Source organism: Macrosteles quadrilineatus, unplaced genomic scaffold, assembly GCF_028750875.1.
Source record: "Macrosteles quadrilineatus isolate MER2022 unplaced genomic scaffold, UCM_ALF_1.0 Scaffold_1__1_contigs__length_201487025, whole genome shotgun sequence".
In the NCBI taxonomy this organism is placed as follows: Eukaryota; Metazoa; Arthropoda; class Insecta; order Hemiptera; family Cicadellidae; genus Macrosteles; species Macrosteles quadrilineatus.
The window spans coordinates 22,212,027-22,233,317 of record NW_026542594.1 but is presented as its reverse complement, the minus strand read 5'-3'; the positions used below and the strand labels follow the sequence as shown (position 1 = coordinate 22,233,317).

The window sequence follows — 21,291 nt, the reverse complement described above, 5'->3', positions numbered from 1 at the left end:
CCATGCATCCATCGTTGACCAGTAGTGACTGGATAGATTTCAGTTTTAATACTAGATAGGCTATTTAAGCGGTTAACATGGCTGTAGTTACAAGGTCCATTCCATACTTGCTCCGCTCAATATTGCAAGCATACGACTGCATTGCACACCTAGTTATATTTAAACAGGGAATAAATGTGATATTTTCAAGGAAACATTTTAGTGTAAATCCAATGAGACAAATGGAAATTCGCTTAGTCTGCAGGTTTGCTGAGGTGGGGGTATTTAGATAATTAAATTTTTCAATATATAATGTTAAGTAATTTATGTTTTTACATGTTTCAGGACCTCTTTGAACACTATTTTTGAGTTAGTAATATCGCTATATACGATTTTTGTGTTGATGGCTTTGTTTCAAGTATAGTTATAATCATTCTTAAAATTACATTCAGCCTAGTTACAATGAAGTCTTTTAAATGTTCTAAGAGTTAAAGATGAACGAGAGGGGTCCCACAACAGTGCTTTAGAGACGATGGTGGGATTTTGGCTGGCAGGACCAGACCCTTTATTAATGTTCAGCTTGGAAAGGTGGTCCAAAACTTCACGGATGGAGTGAAGCTAAAAGAGGCTTCTAGGACATAGTGACTATCGAACTCAAAGGTCGTACCTAGGGGGAAATTCACAGGCTGGGAGAACACTGACGAGAGGAATCTGGAGGACATGGCAGCCATTTCGTGTGAATCCGTAGTAGTAGTGTTATTGTCCCAGACATCTGAGATGGAAAACCGGGAGATTCTTGATTCACCCCTACAAAGCTCCCAGAACGCTTTGGTATTGTTGGGGATAGTGCTTCTTGTGTGCTCAAGATAATTCTTATTTCTTATAGCAGGTGCGGCTAACGCCTTGCATTGTTCTCGGAGACAGCTGAATTCATAATAAGTAGAAGGATGGGAAAAGCTTTTGCAGCATCGATGAGTTTTCTTTTTTTCAATTGTAAGGCTAATTAGTTATTTTGTGAACCATATTAAAAAGGGGGGTTTCCAATTCGTTTGAATTATGTGGACTGCACTTTGCGCATATATCACCCATTGTGTTAATAGGAGTGTTGAAATTTTCCTGAAGGTCAGTAGTATATATGGTTGTATCATACACAAAATCGAAATTCACACTGGCCAACAAAACTGGGTGGTGAGGGTCAGATTTCACAAATGCGTCCACGCCTGTCGGGGAAATAAATATGTGCACTCGAGTTTGAGCCTAAATATCTCTGAGATGAACTATCCGATTTTGTTGAAACAAAAATTAAATATAAGCTGGTTTAAATACATTTTACGTGGTAACAATTTAATAAATTTCCGTTTACCAGAAACATTTATATAGTTGAAAGATCCTAAAAAGTACCGGTTTTTAAGAAACTCTGCACTAACACTGGCATTATGTCTGGTACTCCGTCTGCTACCAACCCCGCGCCGCGCCGGACCAAATCAGTATTAGGCCTATGATAGCGCTATCTAAATGTCTATCGTGTGTTCGTACCGTATTAATATTTTCTGTGTTCGTGTCCGTGTTTTAAATGTGTTTTTGACGAGTTGCAAGCTTTGAAAATGTTGTCTTTGTAACGAAACATGTAAGCTGTTGAGCAATATAATTTATTGGACTATTTGACTGAGGTATGTAAAAACCTATTGTTGTCTTAACAATATATTCCAGGGGCCGAAAACATGAATTTTGATATAAATAAACTTTTCCAAATATCCCCATAATTCAGCCTGTAGCTATTTTAAGAGGTATATAGATATGTTCTTTTGATGAGGTGGCTGCCAATTCAACTTCCATCTTTTGATGGCAGGAGACTTCAATATTCTGGCATATGATTTGACCCACTCATCTTCAGATCCAATTGAAAGACTTAGAAGTTAGAAAAGGAATTATTGACCATTTGCAGTTTAACTCCACTCGTTGAACCAAGTCAATCATATTATGAACTGTAGAGGCATTACACTGGACTACTGGACATAATATTCAGCTCCCATCTCTCTGTAGTAACTGTCGGAGAAATAAATATGTGCACTCGAGTTTGAGCCTAAAAATCTCTGAGATGAATTATCCGATTTTGTTGAAACAAAAATTAAATATAAGCTGGTTTAAATACATTTTACGTGGTAACAATTTAATAAATTTCCGTTTACCAGAAACATTTATATAGTTGAAAGATCCTAAAAAGTACCGGTTTTTAAGAAACTCTGCACTAACACTGAAGTTTAACTACAAAAAGGTGGTAGGAAAAATGTACTTTGTATTACGAGCACCAAAATTTATTTTGTGTTGATTGAGCTTGTTAAAAAATTATAACAGCTAAATGCCAAGTAAATATTTTCCTCCAGTATTAATTTAATGGTTTCTTTAAGTTGTCACTTTTAAATAAAACACTGATACTAGAAATCGGAGTGGTCATCACCCTTTCCGGGAAGTGTTGCGTTAAGCTGGAATATCGATAAGGAATGGAATGTGAATGTACACATTAGCTCCCCCCTTTCTTGAACTATGGTCGCTATGAGAGATGACTAACCAAGCTAACCAGGTCGTCTAGATTTTTACACTGGTAACATCTATTCGAAAATGAGTGAATACCGATGCAATGTCAGTGTGGTGGCCAGGTACACATCGGAAACGTCGCAGATTCGCACGCGCTCCCGCCCGGCTGGGAAATATCGTACAAACACCAGGCGACCCGCTGCCAGTCGGGGAGAAATTTTTGTTTACAAATATAAATCTGTTTAAAAAACGCCTTCGTTTGCATTATAAATCTGTCATATTGGTGTTATTTCTTGTGTCACGACAAACACGATGGTATTTTGAACGAAATTTTTAGCGTCTTATTAACGATTTTAGCATACGTTTAAAAATTAACATCGGCATGAAAACTATTGTGAGTAAAAATTTGAAAATGCATGGAAATGTTAACAATAAACCTATCAATTAGCCATAAAAATTTCAGAAAGATTGGCTTAGTGGTTTGTTTACAATTAAATTTTAAACTTCAGTGTTAGTGCAGAGTTTCTTAAAAACCGGTACTTTTTAGGATCTTTCAACTATGTAAATGTTTCTGGTAAAAGGAAATTTATTAAATTGTTACCACGTAAAATGTATTTAAACCAGCTTATATTTAATTTTTGTTTCAACAAAATCGGGGAATTCATCTCAGAGATATTTAGGCTCAAACTCGAGTGCACATATTTATTTCTCCGACAGTTACTACAGAGAGATGGGAGCTGAATATTATGTCCAGTAGTCCAGTGTAATGCCTCTACAGTTCATAATATGATTGACTTGGTTCAACGATTGGAGTTAAACTGCAAATGGTCAATAATTCCTTTTCTAACTTCTAAGTCTTTCAATTGGATCTGAAGATGAGTGGGCCAAATCATATGACAGAATATTGAAGTCTCCTGCCATCAAAAGATGGAAGTTGAATTGGCAGCCACCTCATCAAAAGAACATATCTATATACCTCTTAAAACAGATACAGGCTGAATTATGAGGATATAGAAAAAGTTTATTTATATCAAAATTCATGTTTTCGGCCCCTGGAATATATTTTTAAGACAATAATAGGTTTTTACATACCTCAGTCAAATAGTGCAATTAATGATATTGCTCAACAGCTTACATGTTTCGTTACGAAGACAACATTTTCAAAGCTTGCAACTCGTCAAAAACACATTTAAAACACGGACACGAACACAGAAAACATTAATACGGTACGAATACACGATAGACATTTAGATAGCGCTATCATAATACTGATTTGGTCCGGCGCGGTGCGGGGTTGGTAGCAGACGGAGTACCAGACATAATGATGGCGCTATCTAAATGTCTATCGTGTATTCGTACCGTATTAATGTTTTCTGTGTTCGTGTCCGTGTTTTAAATGTGTTTTTGACGAGTTGCAAGCTTTGAAAATGTTGTCTTCGCAACGAAACATGTAAGCTGTTGAGCAATATCATTTATTGGACTATTTGACTGAGGTATGTAAAAAACCTATTACCGGTATTGTCTTTATTTATGTAGTCAGAAGTTTGTAATGTGGTAAGTTGTGTATTATTCCAGCTTCAAGAACGAATAATTAATAAATTGGTTTACCTTATAGTTGCCAGATTCTTGAAAAATTGTGGATTTCTTGGTCTGAATGGTTTTGTGGACAGTACCGTGAACAGTCATCCGACCGAAAATGTAAATATTTGTAAGTAGTGCTTGTGTTATCTAAATATATAAAAGGCAAAGCCCTGACTGACTGACTGACTCACTCACTCATCACTAATTCTCCCACTTCCCATATACCTAGGAGGCTGAACTTTGGTACTCTGATTCTTTAGGCATTAAAATAGGAAAACTAAGTTGTTTTTATTCTGATCGGACTCTAGCTCGGGCTCCGCCCCAGTGGCTATAGAGTTTCCCATTTTAACATTATGAGTACTCATATTTAAATGGAATTAATGAATCTTAACAGCTGTTTCAATTAAACAAGTTGGTTCTGTTCTATGATATTCAATAGCATTAAAGTCACAAGGATTACCAACAGAGGGTGCAGCACTATTATTTTTTTTTTTATTTATGACAACAGCTAATTTGCAACCAAAAGGTGAGTGAGCGTAGCGAACGAACTTCATCCTGGAGGCGAGTTAGCGTAGCGAACAAGCTAATCTGAAGGCAAGTGAGCGCAGCGAACGAGCTCCAACCTAAAGGTGAGTGAGCGTAGCGAACGAACTTCAACCAGGACGTGATTGAGCCATGCGAACAAGCTCACTTATATGCTAGTGTAATATAAACTGTGGAACCTGAAGATGCCACACCTGTGGCAAAATGATCATAGAGCAAAAAAACCACAATTTAGGATATTTGACAAAGTAGGGATTTGTAAATTTTCCATAAAAAAAACTACATTACAAATAAGTTTGATCCATTTACCTTATCTTGGCTTATACATATTTAGATACAAATTATGCATTTCACATTTTGATAAATTACAAATCAAGTATAATTAATTTAACTTTTTGCAAAATGGTGCCTAGCGGGGTAGATTTAAACAGAGTCTGAGGGGTACATTTGAACACAATGTTTTTCTCTGGCAAGTCAAGTATGTTGTTCAAATGTACCCCAACTGATTATATTTGTTTTGTATACAAGACAGTTATTAATAATAATAATAATTTAAGACTATAAGCTTCCTCAACCAACAATGAGTGTGAGAACTGCACGTGCAGCGAACGAATACAATTTTACTTTAAACTTTGCAACATTTAGCTACAAATAATGTGAATCTAAAACATTAAATGAAGAATTAGTTCCAATAGAAATAAGAACTGTTTTTATCAACTCACATGCGTAAGAATTTATGTAAAATAAATTTTTTATTTTACTTAATTAGTGAGTTCAATTGTACCCCACTTCTTATTCAAAAGTACCACACCAGTGGGGTATATTTGAGCGATTTGCATACCTTTGTGAAAACAGAATTAATTGCAGAATAACATGTTAACTTGGAGGGTTTATAAAATAACTAAATTAAAGCTAACATTTATGTTACGACAAAATGTAAATAATGTTTTTATTAAAAACACATAAATTCACCTAATAAAAAATTAAAGTTAAAAAAGTGTTCAAATGTGCCCCACTCTCCCCTAATGCCTATCCTACTTCTGGGCTATCTAGGCTAACATAGGCCTACCAAAATTGCACTACGTTTTATAGGCCCAGCCTGTGATTGGTCAAGTAGGCTAACATAGGCCTAGGCTTAATTTTTTTAAGATTCTTATATTAAATTTTCTAATGTGTATTTCTGATTGCTTATAACCTTTTTGGCTCTGTTGAACTCGTTTACCTTTCTCTTTGCGAAGTTGATTCCATCCATTTTGGCTAAAATGAGGCACTACCGTTACCGTTCCTAATACTAGGATATCTTTGTGTGCAACCTGTTCCAAAACAGCTGTAACAGTTACTAGCTTAGGAACATAATGTGACGTCATTTGGAGCAGACGTGTGAGGTAGCGGCGCACGGTTGACTTGCGAATAGCCACTGCCTTTTTTCTTTCACACTTTCTTTTTCAGTTACAGTTCTTCTTCTTCAGGTTATTCAGTTGAGTTGACGTTGACTTTATTTTTGTTTAGTTTACTTTGTGGTCGCGGTCAACCAGGTTGTCATTGTTGTCAAGAGTTATCTCGACTAGCCGTTTACTATATTATAATATAGAGCGTTACTAACTAAACTGTTGATAGCATATTTTGTATTTTTTTAATACAAATTTTTTTTTGTTCTCGCTTTCCTATCTGCGGCAAAACTGTTTTTCTTATCAAACGAAAATGGTTCTAAAAAACAAGGTAAGTTTTGTTTACTTATTGACTAGGCCTGGCCTAACCTATTTCATTTCGTTCTTGGCTTATTTAAAACTGTAGGCCCTAGGTATCTTGTAGGCCTCTATAGTCTATTTTAGGCTCTCTGATAAAACTATAGTAACTGGTAAGTTCAAAACATACTGTACTTTGTTCTCACATCAAAGGCTAGCCTTAACTAGGGTTGTTGCGATATCAGCAATCTACCGATTTTAGATATCGATAACAATTCCAGCCTCTAATATCGATATCACGATAATATCGGATCCAAATATCGATATCTTCAATATCGAATAGCGATATTACTTTGGAGGAATCGGGTACCGGTAGGCCTACAGTTTCTTAACTGGGCTAACTTATGCTAATATTGATTGAAACTACCGAATTGAAAATATTGATTAATAATCTATATTTTTAAATATTTTTATTATAAAATAAAACTATCATAACCTAACCTAACTAACCAAACTTACTGATGGTGAAAAAATCGCATGAAGGTTTACTAATCGAATCGATAGTTTCAATCAATATTAAGTTAACTGTTGATTGTTGTTACTTTTTATTTATAAGGACCAAAGAGGAAGTGAAATTTGAAATTAATGATAAAAATCTAAGCGTTAAACATAGTTGTTTGGAGCTTTAAACACAGTGCATTACAAAACCAGCCTATTTTTTTGGAGTTACAATGAAAACAATAATAATTACCGTATTTACAACAATTTAAACAAGGTTAGGGCTGCACTTTACTTTAGGACCTACACTCATTTGAATAAAAATATCGATTATTCGATCGAATGAAACAATCCATTAATCAATATATCGATCGATATTTTCATTCGAATGAGTGTAGGACCTAAAGTAAAGTGCAGCCCAAGGTTAGCACTGGTGGACTTTAGTGTAGGTTATAATCAACGGCTCTTGATTTTATTCACCAGTGGCGGGTATATTTTGGCCCTTTTGTAGTGGTACCATATATTAAACCACAGAACATTTATTTGTGAATACCTATATAAGTACACAGATATTATTTTCTGTTTCAGTGATAAATGTGGGATAAAATAATATAAAATAATTTTTTTCTTAGCAATGCGTTTAGGCGTAGTAGCTAATTTTTTAATTTTTTAGCGTTTGCAAATTTTTGGATTATGCAAATTAGAAATTTCAAAAACAAACCACAAGAAAACCACAAAATAATTTTTTACACATTTTATCTAAATGTAAAAGGTTGTCTAAAATATGATTCCTACGTAGAAATATTAAAGTTTTTTAAATGCTCATTAAAATAAAATTATAAAAAAATAAATTCTACATATTTTCTTTTTTGAAAAACTACAAAATTTTTTGTCATGTAGGAAATAATAGAATGCATCAACAGAAAATAAAATGATTCTGTACAATAGGAAATAAAAAATCTTTCTGAAAATATATATTTGTAGTTGAATTCTAACATTTCTGAGTAATTTACTTCAGTATGTAAAATTTTTAAGATTTCTTTATGAAAACATAACTTTTATGACAATTTTTAAAACCAAATATTATTTTTACAATCAACCTCTTAGATTCAGAGGGAATTGTAGGGAATTTATTGTAGTTTCAGAATATTTACTAATATTGTATACAATTTAATTGACAATTGCCAAAAACAGCTGATTTTGTAGTCAGGATAATGTTTTTTATGCATGGAAATGAATCCTCAGAATCTCATCTTTCTAATGGTCTAAGATTTATTGGGCTTTAAAACAGTTTTTATATTTTAATAATAGAAAAACCCGACCCATGTCGTCTTGGTCGATAATCGACCAGCGCCACTGAGAACTCACGTTTTAGTGGTTGAAAATCGACCAGCGCCAGATAGAGCGTTAACAAAGGGATATTTTTCTAAAAAAAACATAGATTTAAGCTGCATAACACTGTTGAAATCGTTGAAGTGTTTACCACAAAAGATCCACCAATACGATTTTAATACTATTTAAAGGTTCCTCCAAAAGCATTCTTCATATATTCCTCCAAAAGAAGAGAAACCAGTTAGCATAGTAAGAATAACTCCTATGACGTACTGTAGAAAAAATATATTATTCATTGAATGATCAAACCATATTTTGTAACTACAGATAGACTATATACAACTATAGACATTATTGTTTTTACACATTACACTTATTTATTACCTACTCATTAAACAATGCTAAATGCTAAATTTTTTTTAAATTTCACTCTATTTATCGAAGTTAAATGAATTAGTATAAGCCTTTAAAACAAACTTTTATTTCGACGGGTTTCACCTAGTGTTTCATAATTACCGGGAACCCAAAACTTTAAATTTAGATCATTCCACTTGGTTGAATTTCTTAAAAGCTATTTGATAGTAAAAAATTACCTAACCAAACATATTATAATCATACCAAAAGTTTATTGTTAGGTTAATAATTAATTATTTGAAATTCTTAATATTTATTTATGCCTAAGCTAGTTGCTGGATTTTAATTAATCTGTTTAGTGGGTTCTAGCTACACTATAGACCTACTGCACTTCAAAAGTTGGGTATGCCGGTAGGGTACTTTATAACCCCTATCACATGTCAGGTGGGTGGGTGGGGTGAAGTTTTATTGATCACAGTCAACACCCAGTCGGCATATTGTCATTGTAGGGTTTACCTTGTTCTGTCACTGTTATTCACGTTTTGTGAGTATCGTCACCCAGTGTTTCACTTCTAACTACAAGTAGTTGATCATCTACCCAGTCCCTGTTAACAAACTTCTTTGTAGACCTACCCTTTGTTAGGTAACCATAATTGTTTGCCAGTAGCCTACACACACTGCACAATGCCGCCTAAGGTAGGCACATGTCCTCAATGAGTTAGGCCTAAGTAAGTCACTGTTTTGGTAATTTTCAACTTAAATAAGTAGATAGCTTTGTAGTTCTCATGATAAAATACAGATTCAGGACACCCCAAAAAACAGCTAAAAAATATTCTGGCAATATGTAAAAAAACCATCCAATTTTGTTTGACAATTTAAAACCCAAACAAATAGGTATGCGTTTACAAGTTTGCTGGATTTGTATATTGCCCAGCAATATTTGTTTGTTGGATATTTAAAAAGTGTAAAAAAAATTATGTATCACAGTAATAACTTAGAGAGAACCAATTGCTGTAGATCGATCTGTTTGGCTCTTGTACACGACCGATTTTCATGATTGAGGTCTTAAATTGAAGGTATGCACGCACAGGTTTCACATCAATCATCGGCATATACTTATCTACAGTCCAACTCAGCTTATACGTTGACGAAATTTGCTTCCCATATATATACATTTTCTTGCATGGTTAGCGCTACTTATATAATAAAACTAGTCTAAAAATATGGTTAACAACGTACACTTTTTTTAGTTTTTTAAACTTTTTTTTAAAAGGGTATTTTGTTAACTATAATTTTAATTTTATATATATATATATACATAATATCTATATATTAATTTGAAACTGTTTTTCTTGGTGACAGCTAATTTGAGAGAACGGCTGGGCGTAGAAACTCGGTAGAGGTGTCTAAAGGAAGGTCTTGGTCTGTAGATGAGCCATCAAAAGAGAAACATGGTGAATTCCCTTGGGGCTCTGCCCCAGTGGCCTTTAAATTCCCATCCCATGTTATTCTTATGGAGGAAAACAGGATTTTTGTCCCAGCTAATTTGAGAGAACGGCTGGGCGTAGAAACTTGGTAGGAGTCTCTAAAGAAAGGTCTTGGTCTGTAGATGAGCCATCAAAAGAGGAACGAGGTAAATTCCCTTTGGGCTCTGCCCCAGGAGCCTTTAAAGTTGCCTCTTCAGATTTGTTTACATTACGACCATATGCATAATTCTACACTACTTTTTAATGAAACAGCTGTTAATATTTAAATTGTGATTTATTGAATTTGTCAAAATGAAGTACAGTTGAACCTCTATAAGACGAATTTCAAGGGGTACGGGGAAAATTCGTACTATAGAGGTATTCTTAATAAAGAGGGTCATTTTATCGAGGTTTAATGCTGCTGTTATTCTTCTTATAGAGGTTTCTCCTCGCTCCAAGGTTTTTCCAAACAATGACTGAGGAAGGAGGAGGGATGGGTGGGGGTTTCATGTTGAGACAAGCTTCTGTTTGTTTTGAAAACTACGTACTATGGAGGTTAAGATTATGATAAATTCGTCTTATAGAGGTCACGTTCGTCTTGTAGAGGTTTTGTGCTAAGAATATTCGTTGTATAGAGGTTAATCAGTCCTAGCCCATGTCACAAACAAATTCGTCTTATGGAGGTTTTTAACTTAATTACTTTGTTGTATAGAGGTGTATTTAGCATTGACCTATATGAAAGTGTCAAGGGGATTAAACAAAATTCGTCTTATCGAGGAATTCGTTTTATCGAGGTACGTACAAACGAGGTTCAACTGTACTGTATTGCAATGGGTTTTTCTGATTTAAAAATTGATTTTCTTCTGCATCGTGTCATGTTTTGCAATATAATGTTCTATTACCAAATCAGTGGAAAATCATAATATCACAGTAACTCTTAAAATTATTTATTATGGAGTTAACTTATATCTATTAATTGTTTGGGTTGGTTTCTGCCTTTTTTACCACTTCTTGGAGATTCACTTGGTAGGTGATTTTCTTTGGCAAATAATGCCGCAAACCGTACTTCAAAAGGACCACCCGTTAAAAAATGACAGTTGTTTAAAGATTTAAAAAAGTGTTTAAATTTAAAGAAATTGGCTAATTTTTAAAATCTTTGAACATCTGCCATTTTGCGCAGGATCAACCTTTTGAAGTGCGGTTTGCGGCATTGTTTTCAGTTGAAGTAGACCTTTAAAATGATGTACAACTCAACATAGGCTGCCATTAAAGATTTTCTTCTGACCCCCGACGGGCCGTCCCCCATAGGTGATATCGGACCACCATGTACACAGAAAAGTAGCTTACAATTTCCAGTAACGGTATACCAAATGTGGTTGTGATATCGTTTGTCGTTTAAAAGTTATAAAGTCGTCCTAAGACTTAACGGTCACCCTGTATATATATATACTAGCTGTACCCACGGGCTTTGCCCCGTTTAACTTCATTAAGTATTCGCATGGCTCAATCACGTCCCGGTTGAAGTTCGTTCGCTACGCTCACTCACCTTCAGGTTGGAAATCGTTCGCTGCGCTCACTTGTTTTCAGGTTAGCTCGTTCGCTACGCTTACTCGCCTCCAGGTTGATGTTCGTTCGCTACGCTCACTCACCTTTTGGTTGCAAATTAGTTGTTGTCATACATTTAAAAAATTCATCCCTTTTATTGTTTATAATACAGTACTTTTATGAAGGTTTTTATGTTTTAATATTTAACATTGGAGAATTTAAACGTTGTTAAGTGCACAGGTGTGCTGCGATTGGGGTTTAATACATTTGGACTTATTTAAAAGTAAAATAGTTTTCTGTGCTGCAATCTGTAGAAACACTGTGGGACTATTTCAAATCATGACTAATGCTAATACAGAATGTTGTAGTTATTCAAACGTACAAAACAGTTGGTGAAAGTAAACATCTGCTTTTAAATTATATTTATTTGTAAACATTGTAGATCAAAAAGTCGGACATTGGCCCACTTAAAACCCTCTGGGGCAGAGCCCTTTTGACAGATCTGCACCAAACTTCACTCGAACCATCCTTGAAAGATGCTTAATAATGCCTGAAAGTTTCATTACAATCTGTCGAGCGGTTTCGGAGTCCATAACGTATATACATACACACACACATACATAGTTCCTCTTTTATAGATATAGATATAGTATGTCCGTTTGCATCATAACTGGAGCAAAAATTATCCGATTTTGATTAAATTTGGTACAAACATGTAAACCTATGTTTATTCGAACGAGTTCGCGAACTATCGTGATCTGACCATGGAAACGGGGTTTTATTGGGTAAAAATTTTTTTTATTTTATTTTTGACCCTCAAAACATAAAATTTCCCAACAATCCCTCGTACACTGTCGCGTTCGTCAAGGGCGGGATGTAAGCCTAGCTTGTTCCTTGACGTGTATTCCGGCACATAACTTGCTAACGGGATATCAAGGGTACCGGTACTTGGAGGGTCAATGGTCCAGTAGGGTTCAGTCCGGGGAATTGTGGAGAATGGTGATCGCCAAAAATCCACAAAACTCTTCCTCCGCCGTAGAAAGGCTGTACTTACTCATTTCATTCTGCAGCTCCTCTTTGCTCAGTCTATAAATCCACCCAACGCGCGGTTTGTCGAAGGGTGTGCGCGGCAGGATTGATTCCGTAGACACGCGGTTGGTAACCGTAGTGGCAGTGGTGGTTGCTGTAGTGACAGATGTTGACGTAGTAACGGCAGTTGTAGGGGTAACGGCGGGAGCGGTAATAGTTGGATGCGGGTGGTTGTTTTTGCGCGATGGCCTTTTTCCTGACTCATCTGGCGTCAGTATGTACATAACCGGGAAAAGATACGACCAAAGGCGCAAAAATATTTCCCAAGGACTCATTTTAAAATCATTATTTGGGAAACAGCAAAAGTTGTTGGCGAAGAATACATAAAAAACGGTAGAACTGTCGTGTAATGCTTTTAACCAATCGCATATGTTAAGTATAATATTTAAACCACTGATATAATACCCCAATAATCAATGTTTACAATCGCAGTACTTAAACAAAATTGCAATAATATGTTAGCCTAATGATCGTCGTACGTGGTCTAATCCATTTTAAAAAGTAAGAAAAATCAATTAAGTATATTGAAGTGTTTTTGTACGGTTATTGGTTATGGAGAAAATTAAAAAAAATTTAAATTTAAAATTAACACGTATTCTTTTGGAGAATAAGTTAACTGTTATAGCCTAGTTTGCTTGTTTATGGCTAAATTTTAATCAAACTTAGGAAATTTATTCATTTATATACTAAGCTATTAATATTTTTTCTAAAAAACACACTTAATTACCCTCCCTATAGCAGCAAACATAGGTACTTGTTAAAAATAAAGTAATTGAAAATCTAATTAAGCAAATGGAAATTCACTAGTCTTCAGGTTTGCTGCGGCGGGGGTATTTTATTTAACTGTTGGTTTTTGAGATGTAATTAAAACAATATTTAAATCAAATCCTTGCAATAGCAAAGTATTCAATGGGACATTGTTGTTCATTCTGGATCAACCCTTGAAACCATCGGAAGGACTTAACATAACAAATCATGTAGAAACACTATACCCAAAATGTTACTTTATTATTTTTCACTATAATGTGTCAAAATAAAATATTTATCAATTGTTATCTAGATTTGGTTACTGGTATCGTTATTTTTCTAAAAATGTTTATGCATGTTTACTATTGTCTAGCAAGATGAATCTGTATCTGGCTTATATATATTTATAAATATTTATCTTGTAACTTGCCTCTCATGTATTATTGACTGTAAAAATGGTGTTTACCGTATAAATAAATAAATAAATAAATAAAATTAAAAATTAAAATAAAATTAATTTGTTGTGTGTAATAGTAATAGGTCTAATAACACTAAGATTGTAGGAATTTAAAAAGTATCGTGGACGTATCAATAGACAAGGGCTAAATATAGCCTATGTGAATTTCCTGCATAGGGAATAGGCTAAGCTATTTAAATAAGAGTATTGATGTCCAAATCTCATCATGTCCAAAAGTACAGTAACTGCAAGCAACATAGTCTTTCTACAAGCTTTGGACATCATGGGGTTGGACTTGGTGCAACTACTATTTTTTATAGAGTGTTAAGTCAAAGTGCACTCTTTGTGACGACCAATCTCATGACGTCCAGAGTAGGCTACAGTAGACTCCCTCTTATCCTGACACCTTTTAACCAGACTACACTCGGCAGAAATGACATCTCTTTAACCGGACAATTTTTATCAGCACATCGATTTAACCGGACTCAATCGGCAGGAACTTGGTGGTACTGAAACAACTGTGCTAAAGATTTGAGACCAGTAATCACGTGTCTAAATACAATGCTTTTCTAAATTTAAGTAAAATATGTATACAGTATTTAAACGGTCCGTTTTAACTAGTTTTGGGGGACGTCGGTTTAACTGGAAAAACCGTTATCCGAAGTGGCCTCGGTCCCGTGGAGTCCGGATAAGAGGTAGTCTACTGTAGAAATACTATGTTTATTGCAGATACTGTACTTTTGGACACGATGAGATTTGGACGTCGTGCAACAGTCCAATATTTTTTATTGGTTGTCGTGAGACAGCTCAAGAATTATAGTTTGAACGTTATACAATGACAATCCATCCTTTTAAATATTAGCTTTGAATTTAGAATTTTTTCAAATCAACTCAACATTTTATTAAGTTTGTGATTTAAAGTAGTTAGACATTTTTTTATAGTTTCTGCAGATCAGCAAATTAATAAAGTTTTGTTGTTTCAATTTGGAAAAAGCAGAATTGAAAATTAAAAATGTACCAAATTAACTATATTTGAAATGAAAACAAAGCGCTATTACTAAACAGATGACTTACTGTTATGGTTTGGCATATAGCAATCTTTTAAAAAGCTCAAGGTTCGACACAACTTCCAGGTTGCACTGATACTTTTATCTTCTTGTTAGTAGATAAAAAGGTTGTTTCAACGCCCATTAATTGCTACAATCATGTGAGTATAATCTGTACGATTCTGTTTTAATACATTCGGTAATTTGTTGGTACAGTAAAAGGGATTGACTGGGGTGAATATTTGATCTAGGATTTTCATAGTTGTTCAGTCAGGTAGAACAACAAGGAAAGGTGGACCGAAATTTACCTTAATTGGGTTTAAACTTTTAATCTAGGATTTTCATAATAGGCCTATTTCAGTTGGGTAAAGTAACCAGGAAGATAGACTAAAATTTACCATAATTGCCAGGAGTCATGAGGGGAAACCCGAGCGATTAGCTAATTTTACACTGTTATCAACTTGTATTCAAAACGTGCCGTGTCAGTGTCGATCAGCTGGTGTCGGGGTATTTTCTTTTTTCTCTTGCACTATGGCTTGTTTGGCAGAATTGGCTGAAATAGTCAGGGATGTGTCGGCATTACATATCAATTTTGTAAGTAATATTACTAGTGTACCTGTTGCTCGAATTCGAGCAATTGCGAAGCATTACAGGTGTTATTTTAAAACGAATAACGGTCATAATTTCCGATGACTTTATAAAAGTCGAGTCAAAGATTATGGAAATATTCACGATGTACACAACAGTTATATATAATCAAAATTGTTTGTTAATATCTTATCTTTTTTCAAAAGCTGATCTTGTTTTTTAGTGTTTTCTACAAATGTTTCCCACTCATAGCCCCATTAGGTTCTCTATAATAACGATTATAAATGGGAAAAAAAACATTATTTCTATTTCTTCTAATTCAGTTTAATTTTTAGAAGGCCTATATCAAATTGTCCAGGATTTCTCGTTTTTTTCCATTGTAATAGTTACACCAACCCAAGTATCGTCTACGGATGCAATACGCCAAAGAATATCATCTACGTGCAACACGCCTATGTACAATCTCCAAGAAGTGGTAAAAAAGGCAGAAACCAACCCACACAATAGACATAAGTTACTGTAACTCCATAAGAAATAATTTTTAGTGTTACTGGGATATTAGGATTATCCACTGATTTGGATTGCACATTATCACATTACAACATTACAACATTATATTGCAAAACATGACACGATGCAGAAGAAAATCGATTTTGAAATCAGGAAAAAACCTTTGCAAATACTTCATTTTGACAGATTTAGTAAATCACAATTTAAATATTAACAGCTGTTTCATTAAAAAGTAATGCAAAATTATACATATGGTCATAATGTAAACAAATCTGCTGAGGGGACTTTAAATGCCTCTGGGGCAGAGCCCCAAGGGAATTTACCTCGTCTCTCTTTTGATGGCTCATCTACAGACCAAGGCCTTTCTTTAGAGACCCCTACCAAGTTTGTACGCCCTGCCGTTCTCTGGAATTAGCTGTGACAAAAACCCGTTTTTCCCCCATAAGAATAATATGGGATGGGAATTTAAAGGCCACTGGGGCAGAGCCCCAAGGGAATTTACCACGTTTCTCTTTTGATGGCTCATCTACAGACCAAGCCCTTTCTTTAGACACCCCTACCGAGTTTCTACGCCCAGCCGTTCTCTCAAATTAGCTATGACAAAGTAAAACAGTTTCAAATTAATATATAGATTATAAAAGTTAGTTACCTATGAGAAAATTTCTATATTGCTTTAAAATGAAACAAGCTGCTGTGCCCGTGCTTTGCAACGGGAATTTAATGTGACCTAGAGAGCTATTAAAGTAATTGTGATGTGTGTTTTAAAATACAGCAACTCTATGATTTAATTTGAAAATATAAACTCATTTAAAAGTGTAAACCTACTTACTTTCAAACCCCTACTTTTTATGTTAATAGATCCAAAAGAATATGACAACATACCTTAGTGTAGCAATAGCATCAATTGCTTCATATTGTTGCTTCGCGAAAGACATGTTTACCACCATTCTTCAACTTTAGTCAAGCCTCTTTATTTGTAGCTTACTATATAAATTACAAAATGAAACTTTGAGCAATACTTTATCAAACGTATACAACCTTTCTTTAAAACCAAACATAACCCTCCTAAATCTACATAAAGCGTCACAAACATCTTTTTCGAGTAAATAAATAAACACCAGTTCATTGCACTGACCAGCTGTTTCATTAACTAAAATTAAATCATGTAAACTCTGGAAGCATGCTAGGCGTAGCCCTTTGGAAATTAGCCTGTGGGGCAGAGCCCTTTGGAAATTAGTCCATATCAATACTTTTTGGCAAATCTACACACTCTAAGCTTCGTTTTGATGTGTCATATGCCTATATTTTTATTTGGTAAATGGCCTTAACCGTTTACATAAAATTTGATTGTATCACTTTAATAATATAATAGATGGTAAGTTGAGGCTTACCACAAAATTTGGTTTTAGATTGCCATGCCTACATTAAACATGTAGGCCTAGCTGTTACACATGACTGTAAAATTAATGTATGTTTAAATAACCATCATGAAAATCTATGAAATTTCACTCATCAACCATACACACACACACACGCATAAAGTTTCCAATTATGGAAATGAGTAATTTTCCGTTCAAGCATCATAATTAGTCATTAAATCCTAAGAGGGTGATCAACGTTTGTCTGAGTAAACACAAAGTCCAACATGAAATCGGATGTATTGTATTGTTGATGTATTTTGTTATTATATACACCAATGAGGGCTACTTTAAATGTTTAAATGTTATTACGCAAATTAAAATACCAAAGTACCATAAAAACATTATATTTTATATTACTAAACACATGTTTCGGACATTTATGCCATGATCACAGTGAAAGTTTGCACTTAACCTATTAATTTATTTTATTTACAAACATTATTAGATATTTCTTGTTTAGAGTAGTTTGCGTCATAAATGCAATTTAAGATTCAGTACCTGCTAGTACTCATTAGTATTTGCCTCTCACCGATTGATCACTGCTCAAAACATTCCCTTATAAATTAATCAAGCCCTCCTCAATCAACTCTCGTTTGTTGCAGATGCATGGTGAGAACAGTGAGATGATGGATCTTGCACTTCGGGTGTGTCGAGGTTATCTCAACGGCCCCTGGAAGAAAATCACTGCCAATGACATTTCTGTAAAAAGAATAAGGTAGGATTACCCATGTTAATTTTATAACTGTTCGAAACATTTGTAGTATATTTCACGTAAACTTGGAGTAGAAGAAAATGAATATTCTTGTAGTTTCAAAGATTGAATCACTACAATTAATTAGCATGTTATTAAGAAAAAAAAATAATTGTCAATAAGAAACTAGTATGGTGTAAGTTTGTTTTTGATTACTGTCCAACATAAGTTGTACGGTTTATATAAAAAAAAACTAATCAAAGATATTTTTTTACTTTTACAGCAATAAAAAACATGTTTTGTTGAAGTAGTAACTTTAGGTAAAATTATATAGCCTGCTTTGTGTTTACGTGTTATTTTGACCAGTATGTCAATAGAAAGTCTCTGGGGTCTTACTTAAGTACAGGAAAAACTACTCAGGTTGTCTTAGCAAGTCGTTGAAGTTTCGTGCATATTCTCTATCTTCCTCTTTGTCTACAAAATTCTCGTTTACCCACTTGTCCCTAATATCTTGTTCATCCAATAACAAAAACTTCAGTAATTTTTTGTCCTCATTTATGAGTTTGCTGTTAACAAGTGCAGTGTGTTGTTAGTTATAAATAAGTTTACATCAGACAACGAGGAAGAAATCTTACTATTGTTTGTTGTAGCTGAAGATGATTGCAAAAATAGGTAGTGGGTCATAACATCAACAATAGGTAATGCTATCCTTCTTCGTTCTTGTACTCACGGTGATCTCAGTTGCCATGTAGATTGCTTGGAGTCCTGGACACAAATGCCAGACAAATTTCGCACCGGAACCGCATGTCAGCGGTGAAATGGAACATGCTGCATCTCGGCGGTGCGGTGTTAAGGGCGGTATACCCCTACTGCTTGCACCGCTCCGGTGTGGCTGCTTGCATTTACTTACATTGTACTAAATCACCGTGCGAATGCCGCACCGCTACTTCTCCGCCGTACCACTCTGGCGTGTGCACCCCTTTAAACTAGGGATTTGGCTAGGTAATTGTTTACAGCGCAAAACTTCTGTTCTGAAAACCCAGGTTCAAGTCACGATGATCACCAATTACTGCGCTACTGGTATGGGATGATGCTACACATATGTGTGGTATGTGTTATTTTTGTCTTGCTGGTCTAAGTGAAGGGCACAGTAGTTCGGTCCCTGAGGTGCCGAGTACAGTACATATCCCGTAAATCACCAGTGGATTTTTTCCAAGTTATAATGCCACAACATCTAGGTCTAGTCTCTAGTAACATAAAACACAATCCCAGGCTATTGCCTAGTTAAAGAAAAAAATCGTTAATCAATGATGTTCAATTTATCCTTCTTACATTGTAATGTAACATACATTGTAATGTACATAAATATGTGGGTAATATTGTAGTCAGTTGTCTCCATATTGTATAGACGCTTATTGAAATTTTTCTGTTAGTGTCTACGTCACTAGAAACATTTTGTATCAAATAACTATAACCCCTCAAATTGTTTTCAATATTCTTAGAATTGAACCTGTCCCTTCCAGATTGAAGACTGAGGCACTAATAATAGTTAATATGGTTCTTGCATAAATGTTTTTTAAATATCAACCATTTACTACTACACAGCAATTTTCAAAAGTATGCATCTCATTATTTACGATGGCTCCAGAGGGGAAATCAGAGACGCAGTACAGCCTACATTGCGTAAGTTGGTAGACGGCCAAGAAATGAATCAGGCTCATTTTGCGCCTCAGAAATAAGCCTGCAGGGCATCTCACACGAGAGCCAAAAATAAAGCTGGATTCAAAATCATTACTTCTACTGAAATAAACACCTTGTGATTGTTGATCACGTGCAAGAACTGGTAGGCCGAGACCTTGGTTGAGATAGTTTTGAGACATTTAATTGAGTTAATAGTAGCTAGTAGGCGTAACTGGTAGATTGTTTATATTTTGTTTGTATTTATACTTGTTGATATGATGATAACTAATTTTCTGTAGCAATCTTTATGAACTTGGATAGAATGTTTCTTGATGGATTTTGACATGGGCCAATAGGTTGATAGGTTGATGGGTTTCGACAGTTTTTAGTTCTGTGTGATGGTTACATGTTATTTGGGCTCAGATTGGTTATTTTTTATCAGTGTACATGAGTAGTTTGGTTGGATATAATAAATCAATTCAGTTGTTTGAAAATATTGTATTCTTAAAGTTTATTCAAATCTTAGCGTCCTGTTTCTATTTCCAAGAAGAAAAAAAAATGTCATTAGTTCTTTATCCTGTGTTACATCGTTGACTGATAGCTTATGCATTTATTAAATCTTGCATTCATTCATATATTGTTCAAACAAATTACAAATTAGGTATATGTATTTACATCGTATTACAAAATTAAAAAAAATAATCCTTCTAGGGATTGTGATTAAAACTAATGAATCAATAAAAAGTTTAACTAAATAAATTTTACTGTGATAAAAAGGATAGCCTTATATTATTTCTCCTCTTAACTAAAACTCTTTCTCCTATTTTATATTTGTGAATTCAAGTTGGCGGTACTTTACTATAAAACTACCAGATGATTATTATAATGGTATATATGGGGTTTTCCATTATGTAATGCCATATTCTAGCCTTGACTTTTTGATAAGCTCAATTTGTTGTTATTTTATTGACTCATGGCTCATGATTACTTCAGAATCAAATGATTTCTCAATAAGTATGAACGTTTTAATGATCATTAATGCTACTGTACCTTTTACTTATTAAAACAAATAATAATATTATTTATATTTTTTCTGTAAAATAATAGGATTTTTTTGTATCATTGTCATTGACATTTTGCAAAGATTAACTTAAATTCTGAACCACTAATTACAATGAAGATTTAAGAATCACTAGTTAATTCAGTTGCTTTTAACGAATTTCCCACATACTGTAGGGTACAAATAAGCTATTACCTTAGGTCTCATGGTAAAACCTACACCTGGGATTGATTTACTTTTTTGTTTTGATGTCCTCATAGGCCAAAAACACCATCCGTTAAAAATGTTATACTGCCTATATATTTATTTTTTAAAATTATTTATCCATACTATATGTGTGTGTCCGTAAACGCAATAACTTGAGTAACTTTTATCCGATTTTGATAAAATTTGGTTTGAAGGTGTTAGGCGTGAGAAACTTGAATGAGTTTGTGAACTGGCATGATTGGACCATGGGAACTGGGTTTTATGGGGTAAAAATATG

The 21,291-nt window shown here is 34.4% G+C and overlaps 1 protein-coding gene across 4 annotated transcripts in view; it reads left to right on the top strand.

The window, feature by feature from the left end:
• The first annotated feature begins 6,151 nt into the window (after nt 1-6,151).
• LOC129004972 (choline/ethanolamine kinase) overlaps nt 6,152-21,291 on the top strand; it is a 52,054-nt gene continuing 36,914 nt past the window's right edge. For 2 of the 4 annotated variants that reach the window (XR_008491788.1, XM_054433704.1), the window contains exons 1-2: nt 15,366-15,451; nt 17,979-18,091. Coding sequence is in view for 3 of the 4 variants with exons in the window: in XM_054433704.1 (XP_054289679.1) it covers nt 15,389-15,451; nt 17,979-18,091 (176 nt within the window). In the remaining variant the exon portion in view is untranslated. Of the gene's footprint in view, nt 6,358-8,993; nt 9,204-15,365; nt 15,452-17,978; nt 18,092-21,291 lie in introns of those variants that run through there. The other 2 variants (XM_054433711.1, XM_054433716.1) reach the window with 2 other exon arrangements.